At 41.4% G+C, this 20154-nt stretch overlaps 1 protein-coding gene across 3 annotated transcripts in view; it reads right to left on the minus strand.

Annotated features, from left to right (window-relative positions):
• The window catches only part of COL8A1 (collagen type VIII alpha 1 chain), a 114418-nt gene extending 96785 nt beyond the window's left edge, over window positions 1-17633 (minus strand). For all 3 annotated transcript variants that reach the window (XM_040423285.1, XM_040423287.1, XM_040423286.1), the window contains exon 1: window positions 17447-17633. In XM_040423285.1, coding sequence (XP_040279219.1) covers window positions 17447-17536 — 90 coding nt within the window. In that variant the 5' untranslated portion in view covers window positions 17537-17633. The remainder of the gene's footprint in view (window positions 1-17446) is intronic.
• Window positions 17634-20154: the final 2521 nt, after the last annotated feature.

Below are 20154 nucleotides of genomic sequence, written 5' to 3' on the forward strand. Positions count from 1 at the left end.
GCACCTCATAGGTTTTGTTACTGCTGGATTATGGAAGTTCACTGTATAGACCGTGCATATAGGATTTTGTTTTAGATTAGATATATTGCATGTGGCATTGTACATAATAAATAGCACAACTTTTTATCCTTTGCACTACTAGAAGGTGTTATATTCTATTTTTAGGTTTAAATAAAAATAATCCTTTAGCGGAAAAAAAAATAATTATGTAAGAAAAAGTAGTTTGTAAACTTCTGACTCATGCTCTGGGACAATACTTTCAATTCTCACATACTAGTATCTGTGGACTTGTGGTCAAGGAAGGTTCCAAATTCACACACGGCAGATGTAGGAGCTTAACTGCAAAATTCCAGAGGAAATTGACTCCCCAGACAGTACATCTGCTGGAAGACCACACCAGAGTCTCAAATTCTGCACCTTTCAAAATGGTTATTTGACAAAAGCTTTATCAAGTAAAATGCTTTATGAGGATTGGGGTTCGTTATTTATGAATGTTAGCAAACATTTAAAAGTCTCTGATGGAAGAAACATACTATAGTAAAATATGACTATAGCTTCGAAGTGGTCATAATATACCAGCGGCGGTAGACTGTATGTCAACCTTTATTAATGTAGTTGTGCTAAGTATAACTAAATATTAGTACCGGGAGCAACAAATATTATAATATGGTTCACTATAGGTTAGTCCATATAGCTAATAACTTCTCTTTATGATGACCTCGCTGTGTCACCTAGGACTGATCGTATGGCAAGCTACCATCTGAAAGAGACCTTTTGATGTTAAGAATTGATTCTTCTTTAACTTAAAAGGGTTCTGCTGGAATTTAGAAAATGAAAATACTTAAATATTACTTTGTTATAAATATATTTACAAATACTTTTCATTAGTTATAATGGCTCATTTTGTCTAGGGAGCAATCATTAGGAGAAACAAAATGGCCGCTGTCCTATTAGTGCACACAAAACCTGTCCTAATCACACATCCTCCTCTCTGCTCTTCTTGTCAGGGATTATGATCCTGACTACAGATGGTAAAATCTGAATCTCTGTAGGAAGGGAGAGAGGAGACATGAAGAACTGAGTGATGGACAGGACAGACTGTGGTAATGGAGACTGCATACAAGTGCTGCTGCTCATTATCCACATCCCCACCTCCTCCCTGTACTTCATGTTTCCTCATGAAGTCCATTCCTACCAAGATTCAGCTAAATATCATATTATTCAGGATCATAATCCCTGACAAGAAGAGCAGAGAGGAGGCTAAGGCTGCTCTTTAGCATAATGTCTTGAAGTAACCTGTTCTGCTGTGTGATTAGGACAGGTTTTGTGTGTACTAATAGGACAGCGGCCATTTTTTTCCCCTGATGATTGCTCCCTAGACAATACAAGCCATTATAACTAAGGAAAGGTATTTGGGAATATATTTATAATAAAGTACTATTTAAGTATTTTCCTTTTCTTAGTTCTCAGAGAACCCCTTTAAGTGTTCTGCATTGTACATGTAGGGTTGTAGACACTTTGTAAGGGGTACTTGAATGCTGTTTAAAGACATACAGATATCATAGAGTGGGTCACCGGGGTTGTGTGTCAGACTGTGGTTCCTTGGACCCACAATAGGAAATTATCCTTGGGGTCCAACCCATGTATCATCAATAAAGTCTAATAAGTTATGACACTAAGAAATAAACCCTAGATGCAAGTGACTGGCTCCAAAGCCAGCTCCAAGTTTTTTTTCCCCCCTGGACCTTTGGGGCCCAATATCGTATCAGAGCCTTGGCCCAACGGAAGATCCTCTGGTTGTCTAGTGGGCCAGTCCAACCCTGTGTATTATGTGACAACCACTTTATTTCCCTTTTGTTGCCCTACAAGTCCATGAGTAGACAAAAATGTATTTAACCACAGCAAAATGAAAGCCCTTAGTCTAATGAGTTTAAAGTCTTAAACTAGTTAGATGCTACTGTATGTATCCTTGGTCCTCAACCACTGGTAGGTGCACCCCAGGGAGTACATGCAACGTCTTTAGACAGCATACTGTTTGCTCTCCGAACACCAGACAGCATGAAATACCAACAAGCTCACATGTTGCAAACATGTCAGTATTTATAGAGCATCTGTCAGCATGATCAACCCTATTAAACCAGGAATACCCTGGTAGGGTTGATCATGCAAATAAAAACAATACAGTACACTTGTTAAGACTATCTGTTACCCTGTTTATGCATTTCTATTCATAAGCAAATTACCTAATTGGAACACTAAGGAGGTGGTCAGAGCCCTCATAGCCCCAGTTTGTTATACCCCTTCAGCTTCAGTCCCTCCCCCTTGCCCTGGATTGACAGAGTTAGACTTCTCATCTCTCTTCTTGTGCCTGCTGTTCTTCAAGTGCTGAGATCTGTCATCTTGCACCTAAACTGTGTCTCTCAATCTCAGCACCTGCTCAGTTGGAATCTGTGCTGCTTTAAGTGCCGCCGGAGATACTGTACAATGTACTGTACAGCGCAGACACAAGAAGACAGGGCTAGACAAGCGGAAGAGATGAGGGACTGAAACAGAAGGGTAACAAACTAGTGCTCCAAGGGCTGTGGCCTGCCCCTTGGTGATCCAGTTAGGTAATTTATATATGAATAAAGTTAGATTTTTCTCAGCAACGTTGTCACGAATAGTCATAATGGTATCTTTTTTATAAGCATAATCAATACCAAAAGAATATGCACCCAGCCTATTAATCTGTTCAGCATTTCTCAGCATATATGTCAAATGTAAGCACTGTACATCCATGAAGTATCTGTGCCTGGAACTGGAGCTCACACCTCATCCAGAAATCCCCATTAATATCAGCTGAAACTATCATATTTATTTAAAGGATAAAGTACACATTTGCAAACCATACTAAATGACTTTGGTAGTTTGCAAAAAATGCATACCTTCCCTAATTATTTGTTATCTCATTATTGATCTGAAGCAAGGCTGCACGGCACCATCATTTCTGCTTGGAAGATATTATGACAGAAGATTGGTGATCTGCCGCCTCACTGCCGGTATTTAATTAACACTGAATGTAATAGTTTCATACCTTAATGGTTAATAAAATGTAGTTGGCAAATTAACTCATTTTTATTTTTCTTCCATATTTCATTTCAAAGATTGTTCTCAAACACATTTGGACACACCAAAAATGAAAACAGGAACCAATAAACCCTCTCTTCATGAAATAAACAGAATAACTTAAAATGCATTGATCCACGGATAAACGCAAGCAGCTCCGAGCTAATAAGGAGGGAAAACATTATTGAATTACCTGTTTCATATTTTTTGCCTTTTTGGGTTATTTCTACAGTATTGCACTGTGGGGTATGATATCCGAACAAACATAAAGCCTTCCATATTTGGGAATATAGACTTACTGTATGGTCCCCATCCAGAACAGGTTTATTACATATCAGGGATGAGTTTAACTTTTCTCAGTTTAAATCCTTCAAATATACTTCAGAAATGATTCATATCCCCAGCTATGTGTGCTAGCATTGTTCTAAAGAAAATAAACTAAGAAGGACAAAGAGAAAAAAAAACTGCTACTATATAATACTTGATTTACTGCTTTTTCATTTATTTTAAAAGTTTTATTGGAAATTTTTATAAAAAACACATTTTTATTTTGCTGACACTGTGTCAACTTACATTTTAAATATACAGATGTAGCAGGCTGATGAGATCATTCACCTGCTTGGGGCTTGTCTCTACTGTAACGTCCCGCTAGGGGACATTACCACCTTTTTGCAACCCCACTATCTCTTATGGTTGATCCTGTGTCATCATACATATTTATTTCCATGTCCCGCATAATGTGTATATGTATTTCCTATTTTTCAACTGTTCAAGTGTAATGTCCCTGGCCTACCAGCAGATGGCGGCATCTAAGGCAGAGCTAGTTTGCATAGAATGGAACTTCCTATCCATTCTAGCCCTTTCTAGAGAGGGAGGAGTTTTAGTTAGTGGATCAGTTCAGAGCAGCCCCTGCATGGGGAAGGTTGTGTGCCAGTCAGCAGAACCTCTTCTGCTAGGCTAGGCCCAAAGAAAGAGAAGTAAAGAGCTTCAGAGCCAGGAGGAAAGATTCCCTGGATAAACCTAAGATAAAGATAAAGACAGAGTCAGACAAAGAGAGAAGTTGCAGCAGAAAGCAAGAGAAAAAGTTCCTATATAAAATAGTCAACATAGCAGAGCTGAAGAGTTCAGATGTAGCATGGCCGAATGTGTTTGCCTGCCAGAACTTATGCCAAAAGCTGCTGGTAACCAAGATAAAGTTTGGAAGATTGTTCTCTGATGCAAGTTAATTCAAGTAAAGCTGTTTTTAACGTTAATACAAGTCTGGACTCAAGTTATTTCACCCTCATCCTTACCACCTAATCATTTCAGTTGCACCGCTGCGGACTACTACGCCCGGGATTCAGGATATCCAGGTATCAGCACCGTAACAAGTGCAAAAGCCGCACCTAAAGGGACACTATAGGCAACCCTTACACCACTCTGGCATTCCTACACCTGGGTACCACCAGTGCCAACTACTTAGGGGGACCTAGTCTCTCGTTGCTGAAATGCAACTGGCGTCACAACAAAAACTTTTAAGCCTGATAACATCTTAAAGGGACCCACTGGCTGACGTCTCACCCGTGGCACGCTGCACTACATTAAGGGTAAATGCACACATTCAGGATTTATGTGCGGTGAAATCTGCAGGTGTTCACAGGGAAATCTGTGCAGACAATCCGCTTCAATTGGTGTGGATTTGCATGCGGATTTGTTGCGGATTGCATCGTGTACATGAGAATTCAGAATTCTCATAGAATACAATATACATGACCTATGGTGTGGATTTTCCGCAAAGTCCGCACGTAAAATCTGCACGCAATCCTGATCGTCTGCATTTAGCCTTAACCACCTCCGGACCGCTGTACGCACAGACGCGTCCTGGAGGTGGTTGATTCATTCCTCCTGGACGCGCCGGTGCGTCCTCTCGCGAGACGCGAGATTTCCTGTGAACGCGCGCACACAGGCGCGCGCGTTCACAGGATCGGAAGGTAAGCGAGTGGATCTCCAGCCTGCCAGCGGCGATCGTTCGCTGGCAGGCTGGAGATGTGATTTTTTTTAACCCCTAACAGGTATATTAGACGCTGTTATGATAACAGCGTCTAATATACCTGCTACCTGGTCCTCTGGTGGTCCCATTTGTTTGGATCGACCACCAGAGGACCCAGGCAGCTCAGTAATATGTTGCACCAAGCACCACTACACTACACCCCCCCCTGTCACTTATTAACCCCTTATTCACCCTTGATCACCCCTGATCACCCTATATAGACTCCCTGATCACCCCCCCTGTCATTGATCACCCCCCTGTCATTGATAACCCCCTGTATGGCTCCATTCAGAGGTCCGTATGAATTTTACGGATCCACTGATAGATGGATCGGATCTGCAAAACACATACGGACGTCTGAATGGAGCCTTACAGGGGAGTGATCAATGACAGAGGTGATCACCCCATATAGACTCCCTGATCACCCCCCTGTCATTGATTACCCCCCTGTCATTGATTACCCCCCTGTAAGGCTGCATTCAGATGTCCGCATGATTTTTACGGATCCACTGATAGATGGATCGGATCCGCAAAACGCATACGGACGTCTGAATGGAGCCTTACAGGGGCGTGATCAATGACTGTGGTGATCACCCCATATAGACTTCCTCATCACCCCCCTGTCATTGATTACCCCCCTGTCATTGATCACACCCCTGTAAAGCTCCATTCAGACGTCCGCATGATTTTTACAGATCCACTGATAGATGGATCGGATCCGCAAAACGCATACGGACGTCTGAATGGAGCCTTACAGGGGCGTGATCAATGACTGTGGTGATCACCCCATATAGACTCCCTCATCACCCACCTGTCATTGATTACCCCCCTGTCATTGATCACACCCCTGTAAAGCTCCATTCAGACGTCCGCATGATTTTTACGGATCCACTGATAGATGGATCGGATCCGCAAAACGCATACGGACGTCTGAATGGAGCCTTACAGGGGCGTGATCAATGACTGTGGTGATCACCCCATATAGACTCCCTCATCGCCCCCCTGTCATTGATTACCCCCCTGTCATTGATCACACCCCTGTAAAGCTCCATTCAGACGTCCGCATGATTTTTACGGATCCACTGATAGATGGATCGGATCCGCAAAACGCATACGGACGTCTGAATGGAGCCTTACAGGGGCGTGATCAATGACTGTGGTGATCACCCCATATAGACTCCCTCATCACCCCCCTGTCATTGATTACCCCCCTGTCATTGATCACACCCCTGTAAAGCTCCATTCAGATGTCCGCATGATTTTTACGGATCCACTGATAGATGGATCGGATCCGCAAAACGCATACGGACGTCTGAATGGAGCCTTACAGGGGCATGATCAATGACTGTGGTGATCACCCCATATAGACTCCCTCATCACCCCCCTGTCATTGATTACCCCCCTGTCATTGATCACACCCCTGTAAAGCTCCATTCAGATGTCCGCATGATTTTTACGGATCCACTGATAGATGGATCAGATCCGCAAAACACATACAGGCGTCTCCCTGGAGCCTTCCAGGGGGGGTGATCACCCCATATAGACTCCCTGATCACCCCCCTGTCATTGATCACCCCCCCTGTCATTGATCACCCCCCCTGTCATTGATCACCCCCCTGTCAGGCTGCATTCAGATGTCCGTATGATTTTTACGGATCCACGGATAGATGGATCGGATCCGCAAAACACATACGGACATCTGAATGGAGCCTTACAGGGGGGTGATCAATGACAGGGGGGTGATCACCCCATATAGACTCTCTGATCACCCCCCTGTCATTGATCACCCCCCTGTCATTGATCACCCCCCTGTAAGGCTCCATTCAAACATTTTTTTGGCCCAAGTTAGCGGAAATTATATATTTTTTTCTTACAAAGTCTCATATTCCACTAACTTGTGTCAAAAAATAAAACTCACCATACCCCTCACGAAATCCAAATGCGTAAATTTTTTTAGACATTTATATTCCAGACTTCTTCTCACGCTTTAGGGCCCCTAGAATGCCAGGGCAGTATAAATACCCCACATGTGACCCCATTTCGGAAAGAAGACACCCCCAGGTATTCCGTGAGGGGCATATTGAGTCCATGAAAGATTGAAATTTTTGTCCCAAGTTAGCGGAAAGGGAGACTTTGTGAGAAAAAAAATAAAAAATCAATTTCTGCTAACTTGTGCCAAAATTTTTTTTTTATATGAACTCACTATGCCCCTCATTGAATACCTTGGGGTGTCTTCTTTCCAAAATGGGGTCACATGTGGGGTATTTATACTGCCCTGGCATTCTAGGGGCCCTAAAGCGTGAGAAGAAGTCTGGGATCCAAATATCTAAAAATGCCCTCATAAAATGAATGTGGGCCCCTTTGCCCACCTAGGCTGCAAAAAAGTGTCACACATGTGGTATCTCTGTATTCAGGAGAAGTTGAGGAATGTGTTTTGGGGTGTCATTTTACATATACCCATGCTGGGTGAGATAAATATCTTGGTCAAATGCCAACTTTGTATAAAAAAATGGGAAAAGTTGTCTTTTGCCGAGATATTTCTTTCACCCAGCATGGGTATATGTAAAATGACACCCCAAAACACATTGCCCAACTTCTCCTGAATACGGCGATACCACATGTGTGACACTTTTTTGCAGCCTAGGTGGGCAAAGGGGCCCACATTCCAAAGAGCACCTTTAGGATTTCACAGGTCATTTACCTACTTACCACATATTAGGGCCCCTGGAAAATGCCAGGGCAGTATAACTACCCCACAAGTGACCCCATTTTGGAAAGAAGACACCCCAAGGTATTCCGTGAGGGCCATGGCGAGTTCCTAGAATTTTATATTTTTTGTCACAAGTTAGCGGAAAATGATGATTTTTTAATTTTTATTTTTTTCCCTTACAAAGTCTCATATTCCACTAACTTGTGACAAAAAATAAAAACTTCCATGAACTCACTATGCTCATCACGAAATACCTTGGGGTGTCTTCTTTCCAAAATGGGGTCACTTGTGGGGTAGTTATACTGCCCTGGCATTCTAGGGGCCCAAATGTGTGGTAAGGAGTTTGAAATCAAATTCAGTAAAAAATGACCAGTGAAATCCGAAAGGTGCTCTTTGGAATATGGGCCCCTTTGCGCACCTAGGCTGCAAAAAAGTGTCACACATCTGGTATCTCCGTATTCAGGAGAAGTTGGGGAATGTGTTTTGGGGTGTCATTTTACATATACCCATGCTGGGTGAGAGAAATATCTTGGCAAAAGACAACTTTTCCCTTTTTTTTTATACAAAGTTGGCATTTGGCCAAGATATTTATCTCACCCAGCATGGGTATATGTAAAATGACACCCCAAAACACATTCCCCAACTTCTCTTGAATACGGAGATACCAGATGTGTGACACTTTTTTGCAGCCTAGGTGGGCAAAGGGGCCCATATTCCAAAGAGCACCTTTCGGATTTCACTGGTCATTTTTTACAGAATTTGATTTCAAACTCCTTACCACACATTTGGGCCCCTAGAATGCCAGGGCAGTATAACTACCCCACAAGTGACCCCATTTTGGAAAGAAGACACCCCAAGGTATTCGCTGATGGGAATAGTGAGTTCATGGAAGTTTTTATTTTTTGTCACAAGTTAGTGGAATATGAGACTTTGTAAGAAAAAAAAATAAAAAAAAAATCATCATTTTCCGCTAACTTGTGACAAAAAAAAAAAAAGTTCTATGAACTCACTATGCCCATCAGCGAATACCTTAGGGTGTCTACTTTCCGAAATGGGGTAATTTGTGGGGTGTTTGTGCTGTCTGGCCATTGTAGAACCTCAGGAAACATGACAGGTGCTCAGAAAGTCAGAGCTGCTTCAAAAAGCGGAAATTCACATTTTTGTACCATAGTTTGTAAACGCTATAACTTTTACCCAAACCATTTTTTTTTTTCCCAAACATTTTTTTTTTATCAAAGACATGTAGAACAATAAATTTAGAGCAAAATTTATATATGGATCTCGTTTTTTTTGCAAAATTTTACAACTGAAAGTGAAAAATGTCATTTTTTTGCAAAAAAATCGTTAGATTTCGATTAATAACAAAAAATGTAAAAATGTCAGCAGCAATGAAATACCACCAAATGAAAGCTCTATTAGTGAGAAGAAAAGGAGGTAAAATTCATTTGGGTGGTAAGTTGCATGACCGAGCAATAAACGGTGAAAGTAGGGTAGGTCAGAAGTGTAAAAAGTGGCCTGGTCTTTCAGGGTGTTTAAGCACTGGGGGCTGAGGTGGTTAAGGTTGACTATTTTCCTATATTGATGACCTATTCTCAGGATAGCAATAACAATATTCAGAGCAACACTCAATACCATAGATACACAAACTGAAATGCATTAGCCGATCACGACCTCAGATCCACTTTGGTCCTCTGATCAATGAAGAAAAGAAAATTGACATCAGCATCTCCAGAAGTGCTTGATAAAGGCTACTTGTTAGCCGAAACGTTGCACCTTATTGGTGATTTTTGCACATGTTTTTCATGGACCCACTGTGAATAAATTTCACTTGTGGAGATGCTGCCGTCAATTTGCTTTTCTCTATTCTCAGGATAGGTCATCAATATTAGATTGGCAGGGTCTGACTAATATGCTCCTTCCCACTGAAGTGAAAGGGGACGGAGTTGCTATAATTACACTGCTCACCGCTATAATGTCGACCGCGAACAGTGAAGAGAAGGCAGCCTTCTCTTTCAACAGTTGGTCGGTGGGGGGTGACTCGAGTTGGTCCCCACTGATCTGATATTGATGACCTATTCTCATTTGTCAACTTCTGCACAAATGGAATCACGTGCGCTGCTGAAGCCAATGACTGGCCTCAGTGGTGACATTTCCCTTAGCGGCACTTGACTCAGTAGTGGCTGATTGATCAAGAGCCACTTGAGGACAGGTCACCATTCATGCCAGTCATTGGCTACAGAGGTGTATGTGACCCTGTCCGTGAAGGTGTAGACAGACAGAGACCGAGACAGCGGTGCTGACAGTTCAGGAGCCTGAACCAAGTGGCTCAGAGCAGGTAAATATGTTCTGCTCCTTAGGGGTGGGAATTAGCAAAAAAAAACTGGCAGCCCCTTAAGGTTACATCCACATGAACCATGTGGATTTGCAGGTGGAAAGTCTGCAGCATTTTCACATTCTCTTCAAAAACCACTACTGGTCTGGGCCCAAAAAACTCCCACAAAAAGTTGTGTGACACCAGATTTTCAGCGTGTAATACTACATTTCTAAATCATTAGAAGGGGTTTTCTTGATGAGATGAGACAACCCTTTAAGATAATGTAAGTTTATTTGCAGTTCCATGTAAATCCAGTTCTAGCACATGTATGACAAATGACAAACATAGCTGCACATATATGTCTGAAAACTAGGTTTAGGTCGGGTTCACATCACCATTATGCATTGCGTTATTGCTCTCCGTTAAAACAAAAATATTGGAATCCATAAGATGGAAATCAAAACGGAAGCCTTTAAGAGGCATTCCGTTTTGATCCGTCATAATAGAAGTCTATGGGCAAACATAACGGAGTAGTGTATGGGAAATTCCTTATATTCCTATGGAGCACTGCCACCTGCAGAGTTCCACAAGAAATACCGTTCTATTAGCCTGGAACTCTTCAGAGAGATCCAAGCTATTAGAGAAAATAAACGGCTTTCTTGATCTCCGCGCGGATAAGCTCTTTGGGCTTGCTGGGGAAAGCTGTCACAACTGCTGACACTTCGATTGACAGGACCAATGTCATGGTCCCTCCAGTGACAGAGGTTAGAAGATCTGAGCGACTGGCTGCACGTTAGGTCATCTGACAGCCTGTCTGTTTTCACTTGTTGTGGTGTTGTTGTTGGTAATGACCACACCTCTTGTCTCAGGTGTAGCTTGTGGTCATTACTGCTCCTCTATTTAGTCTGGACTCACACTTCATACCATGCGGTAGATATTCTCTGCCTGGAGTTGGAAGAGCTGGTGTGTGGTCCTCATCTGAGTTCCTGCTCATCCATTTTCTATTGAAGATAAATGTACTTCTCTTGGTATTTTGTTGCTCCTATTTGCTCGTTGTTTACTAGGCCTCAGGGAGATGCTGGTTTGTTCATCTGGGAAGGAATCAGTAGTCTCAGACCCTGTCACTAATCCTAGGGATTTTCAGGGTCAATAGGGCCTAGGTTTACGGTGTATGAATATTCCCACCTTCAGGGTCTATTCATACTGACAGGAGTCTGGGGTAGGTTTAGGGTTTCCTTAGGTGTCACCATTTCCCTTTCCCTAGCCTTGAGGCCTAGTTCCTGGTCATTTTCCTTCTGTTGTCATTCTGGTGTTCCTCCCCTCCCCCTACACTGTGACAACCAAGCAGTGAAAAAGTGATCACACCTGAGCTGAGTTTCTAGGTGTAACGGCAACGCCCCTGTTGCTCCTAGAGGCTCATTTGCATATATATAAAACATCATTTTCCTTAGTAATGCGGACGCATATGTACATGGGACCAACACAGATGTCTTCAGCTGCCAAGTGCACATGTAACAGGTCAGCCAGTGTCATAGGGACAAATCTGCTGACAGATGCCCTCTAATTCAATAGTTTTTTCATTGACCTAATGTTACCCTATCTAGAATAATCAGATGTCATGCATTTATATTTTAGGTGTACAAATACACAGTAACTGACAAAGTCAAACAGGTACACAAAATTACACAATTAATCACTGTATACAAAGCTCATACTCGTATAGGAAACACGTGTTTCCACTGATTAATATTCTCTGCCTTGAGTACTTTGAGATTTCTGAGGTCAAGAAACCGTGAAATTTTGAGGTCAATTTATAAAATGTGCAGAAGCTTCTATATAAGACTGGAATAGCAGAACAAGTGGGAATAGCATCAGAATGTGCCTTTCTTGTACTGCCATACAGAAATGTCTGAAGAGGCTCGAGAAGTGCTGTCCTGCAACAGGCTACAGATTTTTGGCTTCCATGGCTTAAACAGGAGTTGTACTTGCTATAGTGTACAGTATCAGAAATGTGCTATTGCTGGCAAAGCAGCAGATTTTCAAACATATTTAATGCAGGTTGTAATAGCACAATCTAGCGAGTGGTAGTGAATGTTTCCAAAAGGAAAAAATTTGCAAACATGAGCCTTAAAGGGGTATTCCCATCTCAGACAATGGGGTCATATAGCTAGGATATGTCCCCATTGTCTGATAGGTGCGGGTCCCACCTCTGGGACCTGCATCTATCTCTAAAACAAAGCCACCAACAAGCCTTCCTATTGGCCCACCGAAAATAGCTGAGTGGCCCCATAGAAATGAATGGAGGGCATCCATGCATGCAGGGTGCGCCCTCTGGGACTTTGCTGGCTCAGTTTATGAGATAGATGCAGGTCCCAGGGGTGGAAACTGCACCTACCAGACAATGGGGGCATATCCTAGCGATATGCCTCCATTGTCTGAGATGAGACAACCCCTTTCACTAGGATACAAAGATCCTTACCTCTTCTCCTCTCCACTGCATAGTTCTGCCCCCGCCTGCACTGATCACATGATGGTGACATCATCACAGGTCGTTACCACTTCTCCTCCTATCTACTGCAGAGCTCTGCCCCTGCCTGCACTGATGACATGATGGTGACATCATCACATGTCCTTCAGCTCTTGCATTGTACCAGATTATAGTATCCACCGCTCACCCCTTGAGAATCCTGGACATTTGGACATTTCAGCCAGACAAGAGGACATATCTGGGAAAAAGAGGATGCATGATCACCCTAAGTTAGGAGAGCTACGGGAGAATAGCACTGACACACCGTACATCTTAAGCCATAGCAGCAGCATTCTCACTTCATTTGCTTGCTTAGGCTCTGCACTGGAGTCCAGCACAACACTGCACATGCACATGAAATGGTTATTTGGTATGAAGTAGGCTGGTTGGGTGTATTTTGCAGAGGAAGGCAGTTATAATGTGCAGCGGGGGGTGAATAAAGTCAGACCAAAGTTTGCTCTGAGGCCTGTAGGACTCTAGTTATGCCGCTGCTGTTTATCGTCACAAAATCAGAAGTAACAATTTATCTGTAGCTGCCACTAGGGGAGCTTGCTTCATAAAGATTTTATCCCACAAGCTCTCCCCCCCCCCCCCCCCCCCCCACCCCCATAGTGATGGTTGTAGGTAGACAGATTTTTATGATTTAGGGGAGTTTTCCAAATTTTGGAGCATATTGTATATTTTGAAAATACAATGGGCTAGATTTATCATTAGCTCAAGTCAAAATAATAGAGTGAAAAAGTTGCGCAATCACTAAAACTGCACAAAAATTTGCGACTTTTATTGGCTCTGTGCTATGCTCGCCAGTTTTCTGAAAGTGGCCGTGTTTTTTCTATGTAAATGAATCTCTAGACAGGTTTACTATTGTGACAATTTAAAAAGTCGCAAAAAATTGCACAATTTCACTCCAGTGAGGACCATGCTTATCTTATGCGACTTTAATGTAGAACATGCGACTTTTTCATAAAGAAGTGCGACTTTTGTAAAGCCGCTTACTGAAGGATAAACTGCTATGGTCAAATCACATTTATCACAGTATTAGAGGACCATTAATAAATCTGACTTAGCCAAAAATGACTTTGGGCATATGTAAAAGTGGAGTAAGATGTAAGTGTAATGATAAATGTGGCCCAATAGCTTTAGTCAGCTTCTAAGACTCCTCAGGAATAGGATAGGAAATTAAATATCATATGAGATGCTTTCTTGAGATGTTACATGTATGAGCAACTAAGCCAGTTTTCCTTTACAGGTTTGATAAATTCCCCCAACATGTGCTTCATTTCCTAATGTCTCCATATTTGAGTCCTTATTTTAGTAGAGGCATGTACATGAAGATATGAAGTCATTGTCCATATTAATGGTTCCTAACGTTCACGCCTTGACATAAAGTTGACTGAACTTCACATTATCAAAAAGGAGGTGGGTGGGGGGGGGGCTGAATGTATCTGGTAGCTTTATAGATGTGGAATAAGCATTAATAGCATCAAATGAGTGACTTGAACCTCCTGGGCCTCAAAGCCCCCACCTCATATATGCTTTTTATAATATTGGAGTCTTCTAAAATGGTAGAGGGGCTGCACCCGCTAAAGCTATTCCATGAAGATGTTTACAACCTTCTATTGAATATATTGTATGACAATTTTTATACTTTTTAACATAATTAAGCCAAGTTCACACTTCAGTTATTTGGTCAGTTATTTCCATCAGTTATTGTGAACCAAAACCAGTAGTGAAGCCTCCACAGAGGTAAGGTCTAATGGAAAGATTTGCATCTGTTCTGTGTTTTTGACCCGCACCTGGTTTTGGCTCATAATCACTGATGGAAATAACTGACCAAATAACTCAAGTGGGAACTTGTCCTAAGATGTACATTTGGGATTAAACCACAGAGGTTAACAAAAGGTGTCTATTTTATGACACATAAAACAGACAATTATATACTTAATATAAAAAAGGTCTAAGAAAAGTTGGTTCCTTATTGGGATTCAAGAGAACATCAATACCAGATGGGTTGGTTGATGGGGATTTGTTACAGTAGCCGAAATCTCATTTAACATCTCAGCGTAGTTTAGCACAGATATTGTAGGAAATTTCCGTTGTATTATTCTTTTGTGGGAGATGCTCAAGGCTGTGGTGCCCCAAAGCTAAATGGTGTGATGGTTTTGCTTCAATGTCAAGAGCTACAGAAGATGTTATAAAAATGCCATATAGAGATGTAACATACAATACTAATAAAAAACAGAGGTCTGACCCAACTCACTGCCAGGACTCCAGAAAACGCTTAAGAGAAAAATATCAACATCAGTGTTTATATAAGAAATGAAAGAGCAATCTGATAACATCTAAAATCTTCCAAAATGTACATATTAATGTACTCCAGGCATGCAAGGATGGGGCAGAGCTCCCACATAGAGAGGGTGTTAAAAAAAAACAATTTAAAATCCAAATTTTTTTTGAGGTAGTTTATGTCCTTTTCAGATATTTTTTTCTTGCTTTTGCCTTTTTTTAATTTTTTTTATTTCTATGGCCTTCCAGTGAACAGAGAAAGAAGGAAGAATTGGACAAATCTAACAGCTGAATCACCCATTTAACAAAATTGCCTACGAAAGAGAATTCATCCAAAAAAAATTGTACACGAATAGTTTTTATCGGTCTGCGTTTGTACAATATAAAATGGCATCCTGTAAAAAGACAAGCCGATTTGATATGTAATAAACTCCAAAAATGTTGTTTAAAAAATATAATATTTGATGGAAATACTGGTGAATTTAAGGTTAGAATAAAGCATGTGCACTTGTATCACCAAGGTTGTATGTGGCGGGTTCTATGGGGCCCCTGGGGAAATGGGTTCCAGGTTAGGTTGTTCGATCCTTTATTTTAGTGGGTAGTTAGAAGTTGAACCTTTGCAAGGATACCCTTTTTATGGGCCCTACAAACAAGTTTTTGGGGGAACGGTTTGAAAGGGGCAGTGGTCAAGCGTTTGGCATGACACTCCATTGAAAGTCCATGGGATGGATGGAGAAGCTGTGCAGAGCGGTTGAGTGTTTTTTTTTTTAGCCCCAGAGTAAGGAAAGATGATAAATGACAATTGTGAGAAAACCCTTTAACCCAAGGGTCTTGGAAAATAACCCTTAGCCAGATGGCTGGGGGTGTGATAGAGTCCACCAGCACTTTGCAATGCAGAGGAAACTGGTTGTATGTCTTAAGAAATGCATATTTGGACCTCGAGACCACCATCTATAAGTCATATCATTAGATGACTTTAAACCCATAATAAAATTGCCAGGGTTACAAATTTACCACCAGTTTGCTCTCTCATGTTATTTCTGTGGCCTCAAGACTGGTGAGGCTTAAAGAAGTCTACCCCTGATCTCCTCAAGGACAAGGCACAAGAACAGGTCCATGTGTATATGTCCTATATGTTTTCTATCCTATTATTTTCTTGGTGTCTTAAATATATGATTTTAATGATCCAAAGTGAGGGCCTATGAGACATTTCATAGCTAAGTCATGTAGAAACCTCTTCAACTACTTGAAGGAAATTATCATCAACCATTAAATGTGCCATACCCTAATGAACTATCCAAAATGAATGACATGAATCATAGTATAAATGTAGAGCACTGTATTGTATGGTAGGCGTTCCCCTTAAAGAGAAATTTAGGAGCACAGTTATACAAGTACAAGTATCTGAAGATGAGGACCTCTCTGAAAGTGATGGAACTATAATAATCTCCATGTGTATACATTCCAAGGCTTTTAATTGCAGCTCTTATTAGTTCCCAGAAGCCATTTATAAGCATGACATATATCTACATTTTCAATGTGCATAGAAAGGAGACACTATTTACATACTTGCACTAGACCATACCACTTGGAGAGATACATAAGACAATACCACTATAGGGCTATACCCATGATGGATCTACTCCTATACACATTTCTTAGGCTGGGGCTACACCTAGACTTTTTGTAGCACTACTAACTGATTTAACTATTGAACTACTGTTGATATCCAAAAGCAGTACATTAACATGTAGTCAACTTTGCGTAGCTTTCGTTTGATAGGTAAAATCAAAAGTGCTACAAAAAGTTTAGGTACAGCTCCAGCTTTACAGCAAAAACAGACAGCAGGATCCTGTTCTTTACTTCTACCTTCATTTCTTTCGAACCATCTGCAAAAATAATCCGACCGCTTCCTAATTTTAGGATTTTTCCAACAGATTATTGCTTTCCGTAACAACACAAATGCCCCATTTTTTAAGTGTCAGATGATTAGCCGGCCAAATGGAGTAGAAGGCCAGTTCTTGAGTTACTATCCACCTGCTTTCTGTCTGCACTGACATTCTACACTTCCCTGCAGAGAAGATGAAGCTTCACACATTGCTGCTGCTTAGGAAATGCATGTACACCTGCTGCCAGTCCAAGCAGTGAAAGTTAGTCCCACATCAAAGTGCAGAATTTGGCATCTGTTCATGGCACCTTCTAAGAATTTCACTGCCCTTCACACTACTGCAACAGCAACAAACACAATTCTATTACAAAGTACATTTAACACTATTCTGAGCTGATTAAATGCAATAATATATTCAATATCAAAGCCCTGGGAAAGATTTGCTGATCTTTTTGTTGCACATTTGAAACTAGTAGTGTAACTTGTAGGACTTCTTACTAATTTTCACACTGACTTTGCACCTATTGAATGAGCTGGTCTTGTTGAGCAGGTAGATCTAAGACAAGGTTAGGATGCCATCATCTTACCTTAGTGATGCAAGATCCAAGTGAAAGGTGTGATGCAGACATGTGACAGTGAGGGACTGGGAAAGTGCTCTGATCAGCTCCCGGTAACATTCACTTGGCTTTTATCTGCAGGTGGGAGGAGAGTTCTCCTGTAGTAGGTGGGCTGAGAATGTAGCCTTCAGACGGGCAGGAACATTCGACCAGCACTCTGTTTACCAGGGAGCAAATGAGCAAGGGAAAAGCAAAGTCATATGTGCTGCAGAAGAAGAAGAAGAAGAATGTGCTAGAGGAAGAAAGTGCATGTAAAATTCCTCCATCCCCTGGAACAGCTACTCAGCAAATGTCTAAAATATGGAAGTTCTGTAAGGAAAATTAGGAGAACAGTATAGTTTTTTCTAGTGTCATAGTTTTGGCCGCATATCTAAGTTATATTAGTTACATCAGAAAACTACGAGTAAGGGCACTTTCACACTTGGGTTAGAGGAATCCGGCAGGCAGTTCCGTTGCCGGAACTGCCTGCCATATCCGGAAATCCGTGCGCAAACGGATACCATTTGTTTCCGGATCCGTCTGACAAATGCATTGAAATACCGGATCCAGTGTCATCCAGAAAAACGGATCCGGTATTTATTTTTTTCACATTTTTAAAGGTCCGTTTTCACTGACACACAATCTGGCACAATAGAAAACTGATCCGCCCCCCATTTACTTCCAATGGTGTTCAAGACGGATCCGTTTTGGCCATGTTAAAGATAATACAAACGGATCCGTTCTGAACGGATGCAGACGGTTGTATTATCGGTGCGGATCCGTCTGTGCAGATCCATGACGGATCCGCACCAAACGCGAGTGTGAAAGTAGCCTTAATACATTTCAATGGAAATCAGCCAAGTGTTCCGGAATTTTGGCCGGAGAAAATACCGCAGCATGCTGCTGTATTTTCTCCGGCCAAATACCGTAAAAGTGACTGAACTGAAGACATCATGATGCGTACTGAACGGATTGCTCTCCATTCAGAATGCATCAGGATAAAACTTTTCTCTCCGTTGTTGAGCCCCTAGGACGGAACTCAATACCGGAAAACTTTAACGCTGGTGTGAAAGTACCCTAAGAACAAAGTGGTTTGTGTCCCCTCCAGTCTGTCCAGGAAAAGAAAAATGTACAGATGACACCAGAAGACAAACTATTCTTGAAGTTTTTATACATTTCAGTAGTGCAGCCTCTTTATTGTTACAAACAGACACCAGATCCAGTGGAGGAGGGGAGCAGGGTTTCACCCAATCAGTATGTGATTTTCTTGAAAGTGCAGTTTGGGATTTTTGACTCTTTTTGGGATGTCATCTTTGTGAAGAATGATTACTGTGATAGCAATAGAAAGTATTTGAAATATTAAAATTCTGTATAACATTCCAATGCACGTACGGTATTACTAAACATCTTCATGGATTTGAGGGTAGGCTGCAGATTTTCAGATATTTTAGATTTGCTGCGGATTTCACCCATTGCAAAGGTGTGTTACCTATTGTGTAACAATTAATGCGCCATGTGAAAGGTGACCCTCAAAGATGAGTGTCTCCATAAATAACATTTATGACCCATCCATTTGAGATAAATATTAGATTCCTAACCATCTAAGGACTATGACCCCCTCAGTCACCCATCCCCTCTAATATTTCAAGTCATTAATGTGAACATATGTGGTGGCTAAGCATGTTTGTAGCTTGCTCCTTATGAGTCTATGTTGCTGTATTTATCATATACTGTATACCTCCACTCCTCCAGCCATAGGTAACTAGAGTCCTAGTTAGAGACTGTGGGGGTCATCATTGTCTTTCTCATCCAATCTTTATCATCTGTGCTTGGGATGGGGAATATATGCAATTTGAGAGAAAGCCCCTTTATCATCACATGTAGCATCTTCAAAATAAGTAAAATTCCAGTCTAAAACTGCTGCTCAGATGCAGATAGTCCAAGTCAGCATTAGTGGCTCAAGCTGCTGGTTTATCACTCCTCCATGCTTTACACTGCACCTCTGTGTGCTCTGATTGGCTGCTGTGTATAGGCACAAGCTCACCACAGACTGACCAGGGGGTCAGTGCTTCTTGAAAAGAATAGGCAAATGAGTAAAAATAAATGCAGATTTGTATAAAGTTTTTACTGATAGTGAATTTAGATTTACTGTGAACCTTTCAGTCAATAATGTTGATCGTGATTTTTTATCGCGAATATTGGCACTTCGAGAATTTGCGAATATCTAGAATATTGTGCTATATATTCGTAATCGCTAATATTGTAGATTTTTTTCATCAGTACCCATGATCCCTCACTGCTTCTTGCTTGTGGGCCAATGAGAAGGCTGCAATGTCTTTGACTTTAGGAGTAGTGTTGATCACGAATTTTCTTATAGCGAATTCTCCATTGTCGATTTTCGCAATCAAGAAGATAATGACTGGAGAGCACAAATTCTCGAATTCGCGAATTTATGACGAATATTCGCCCAAATATTCGCGAAATATCGTGAATTCGAATATTGCCCATGCCGCTCATCACTGTCAGTCAATTCTTTTTGATAATAATATGTTTTTCTCAACTTTTTCTTACATACATATCTATTATTAAAGGGGTCTTCTGAGACATATTCTCTTGATCTGTCTTTATATTGCTGAAAGGAAAGTATTATTGTCACAACTAGTCTAAGGAATTTGCAGTATTCCTGATTTATTATGTGC

This window comes from Bufo bufo, chromosome 3 (assembly GCF_905171765.1).
Source record: "Bufo bufo chromosome 3, aBufBuf1.1, whole genome shotgun sequence".
NCBI classification, from domain to species: Eukaryota; Metazoa; Chordata; class Amphibia; order Anura; family Bufonidae; genus Bufo; species Bufo bufo.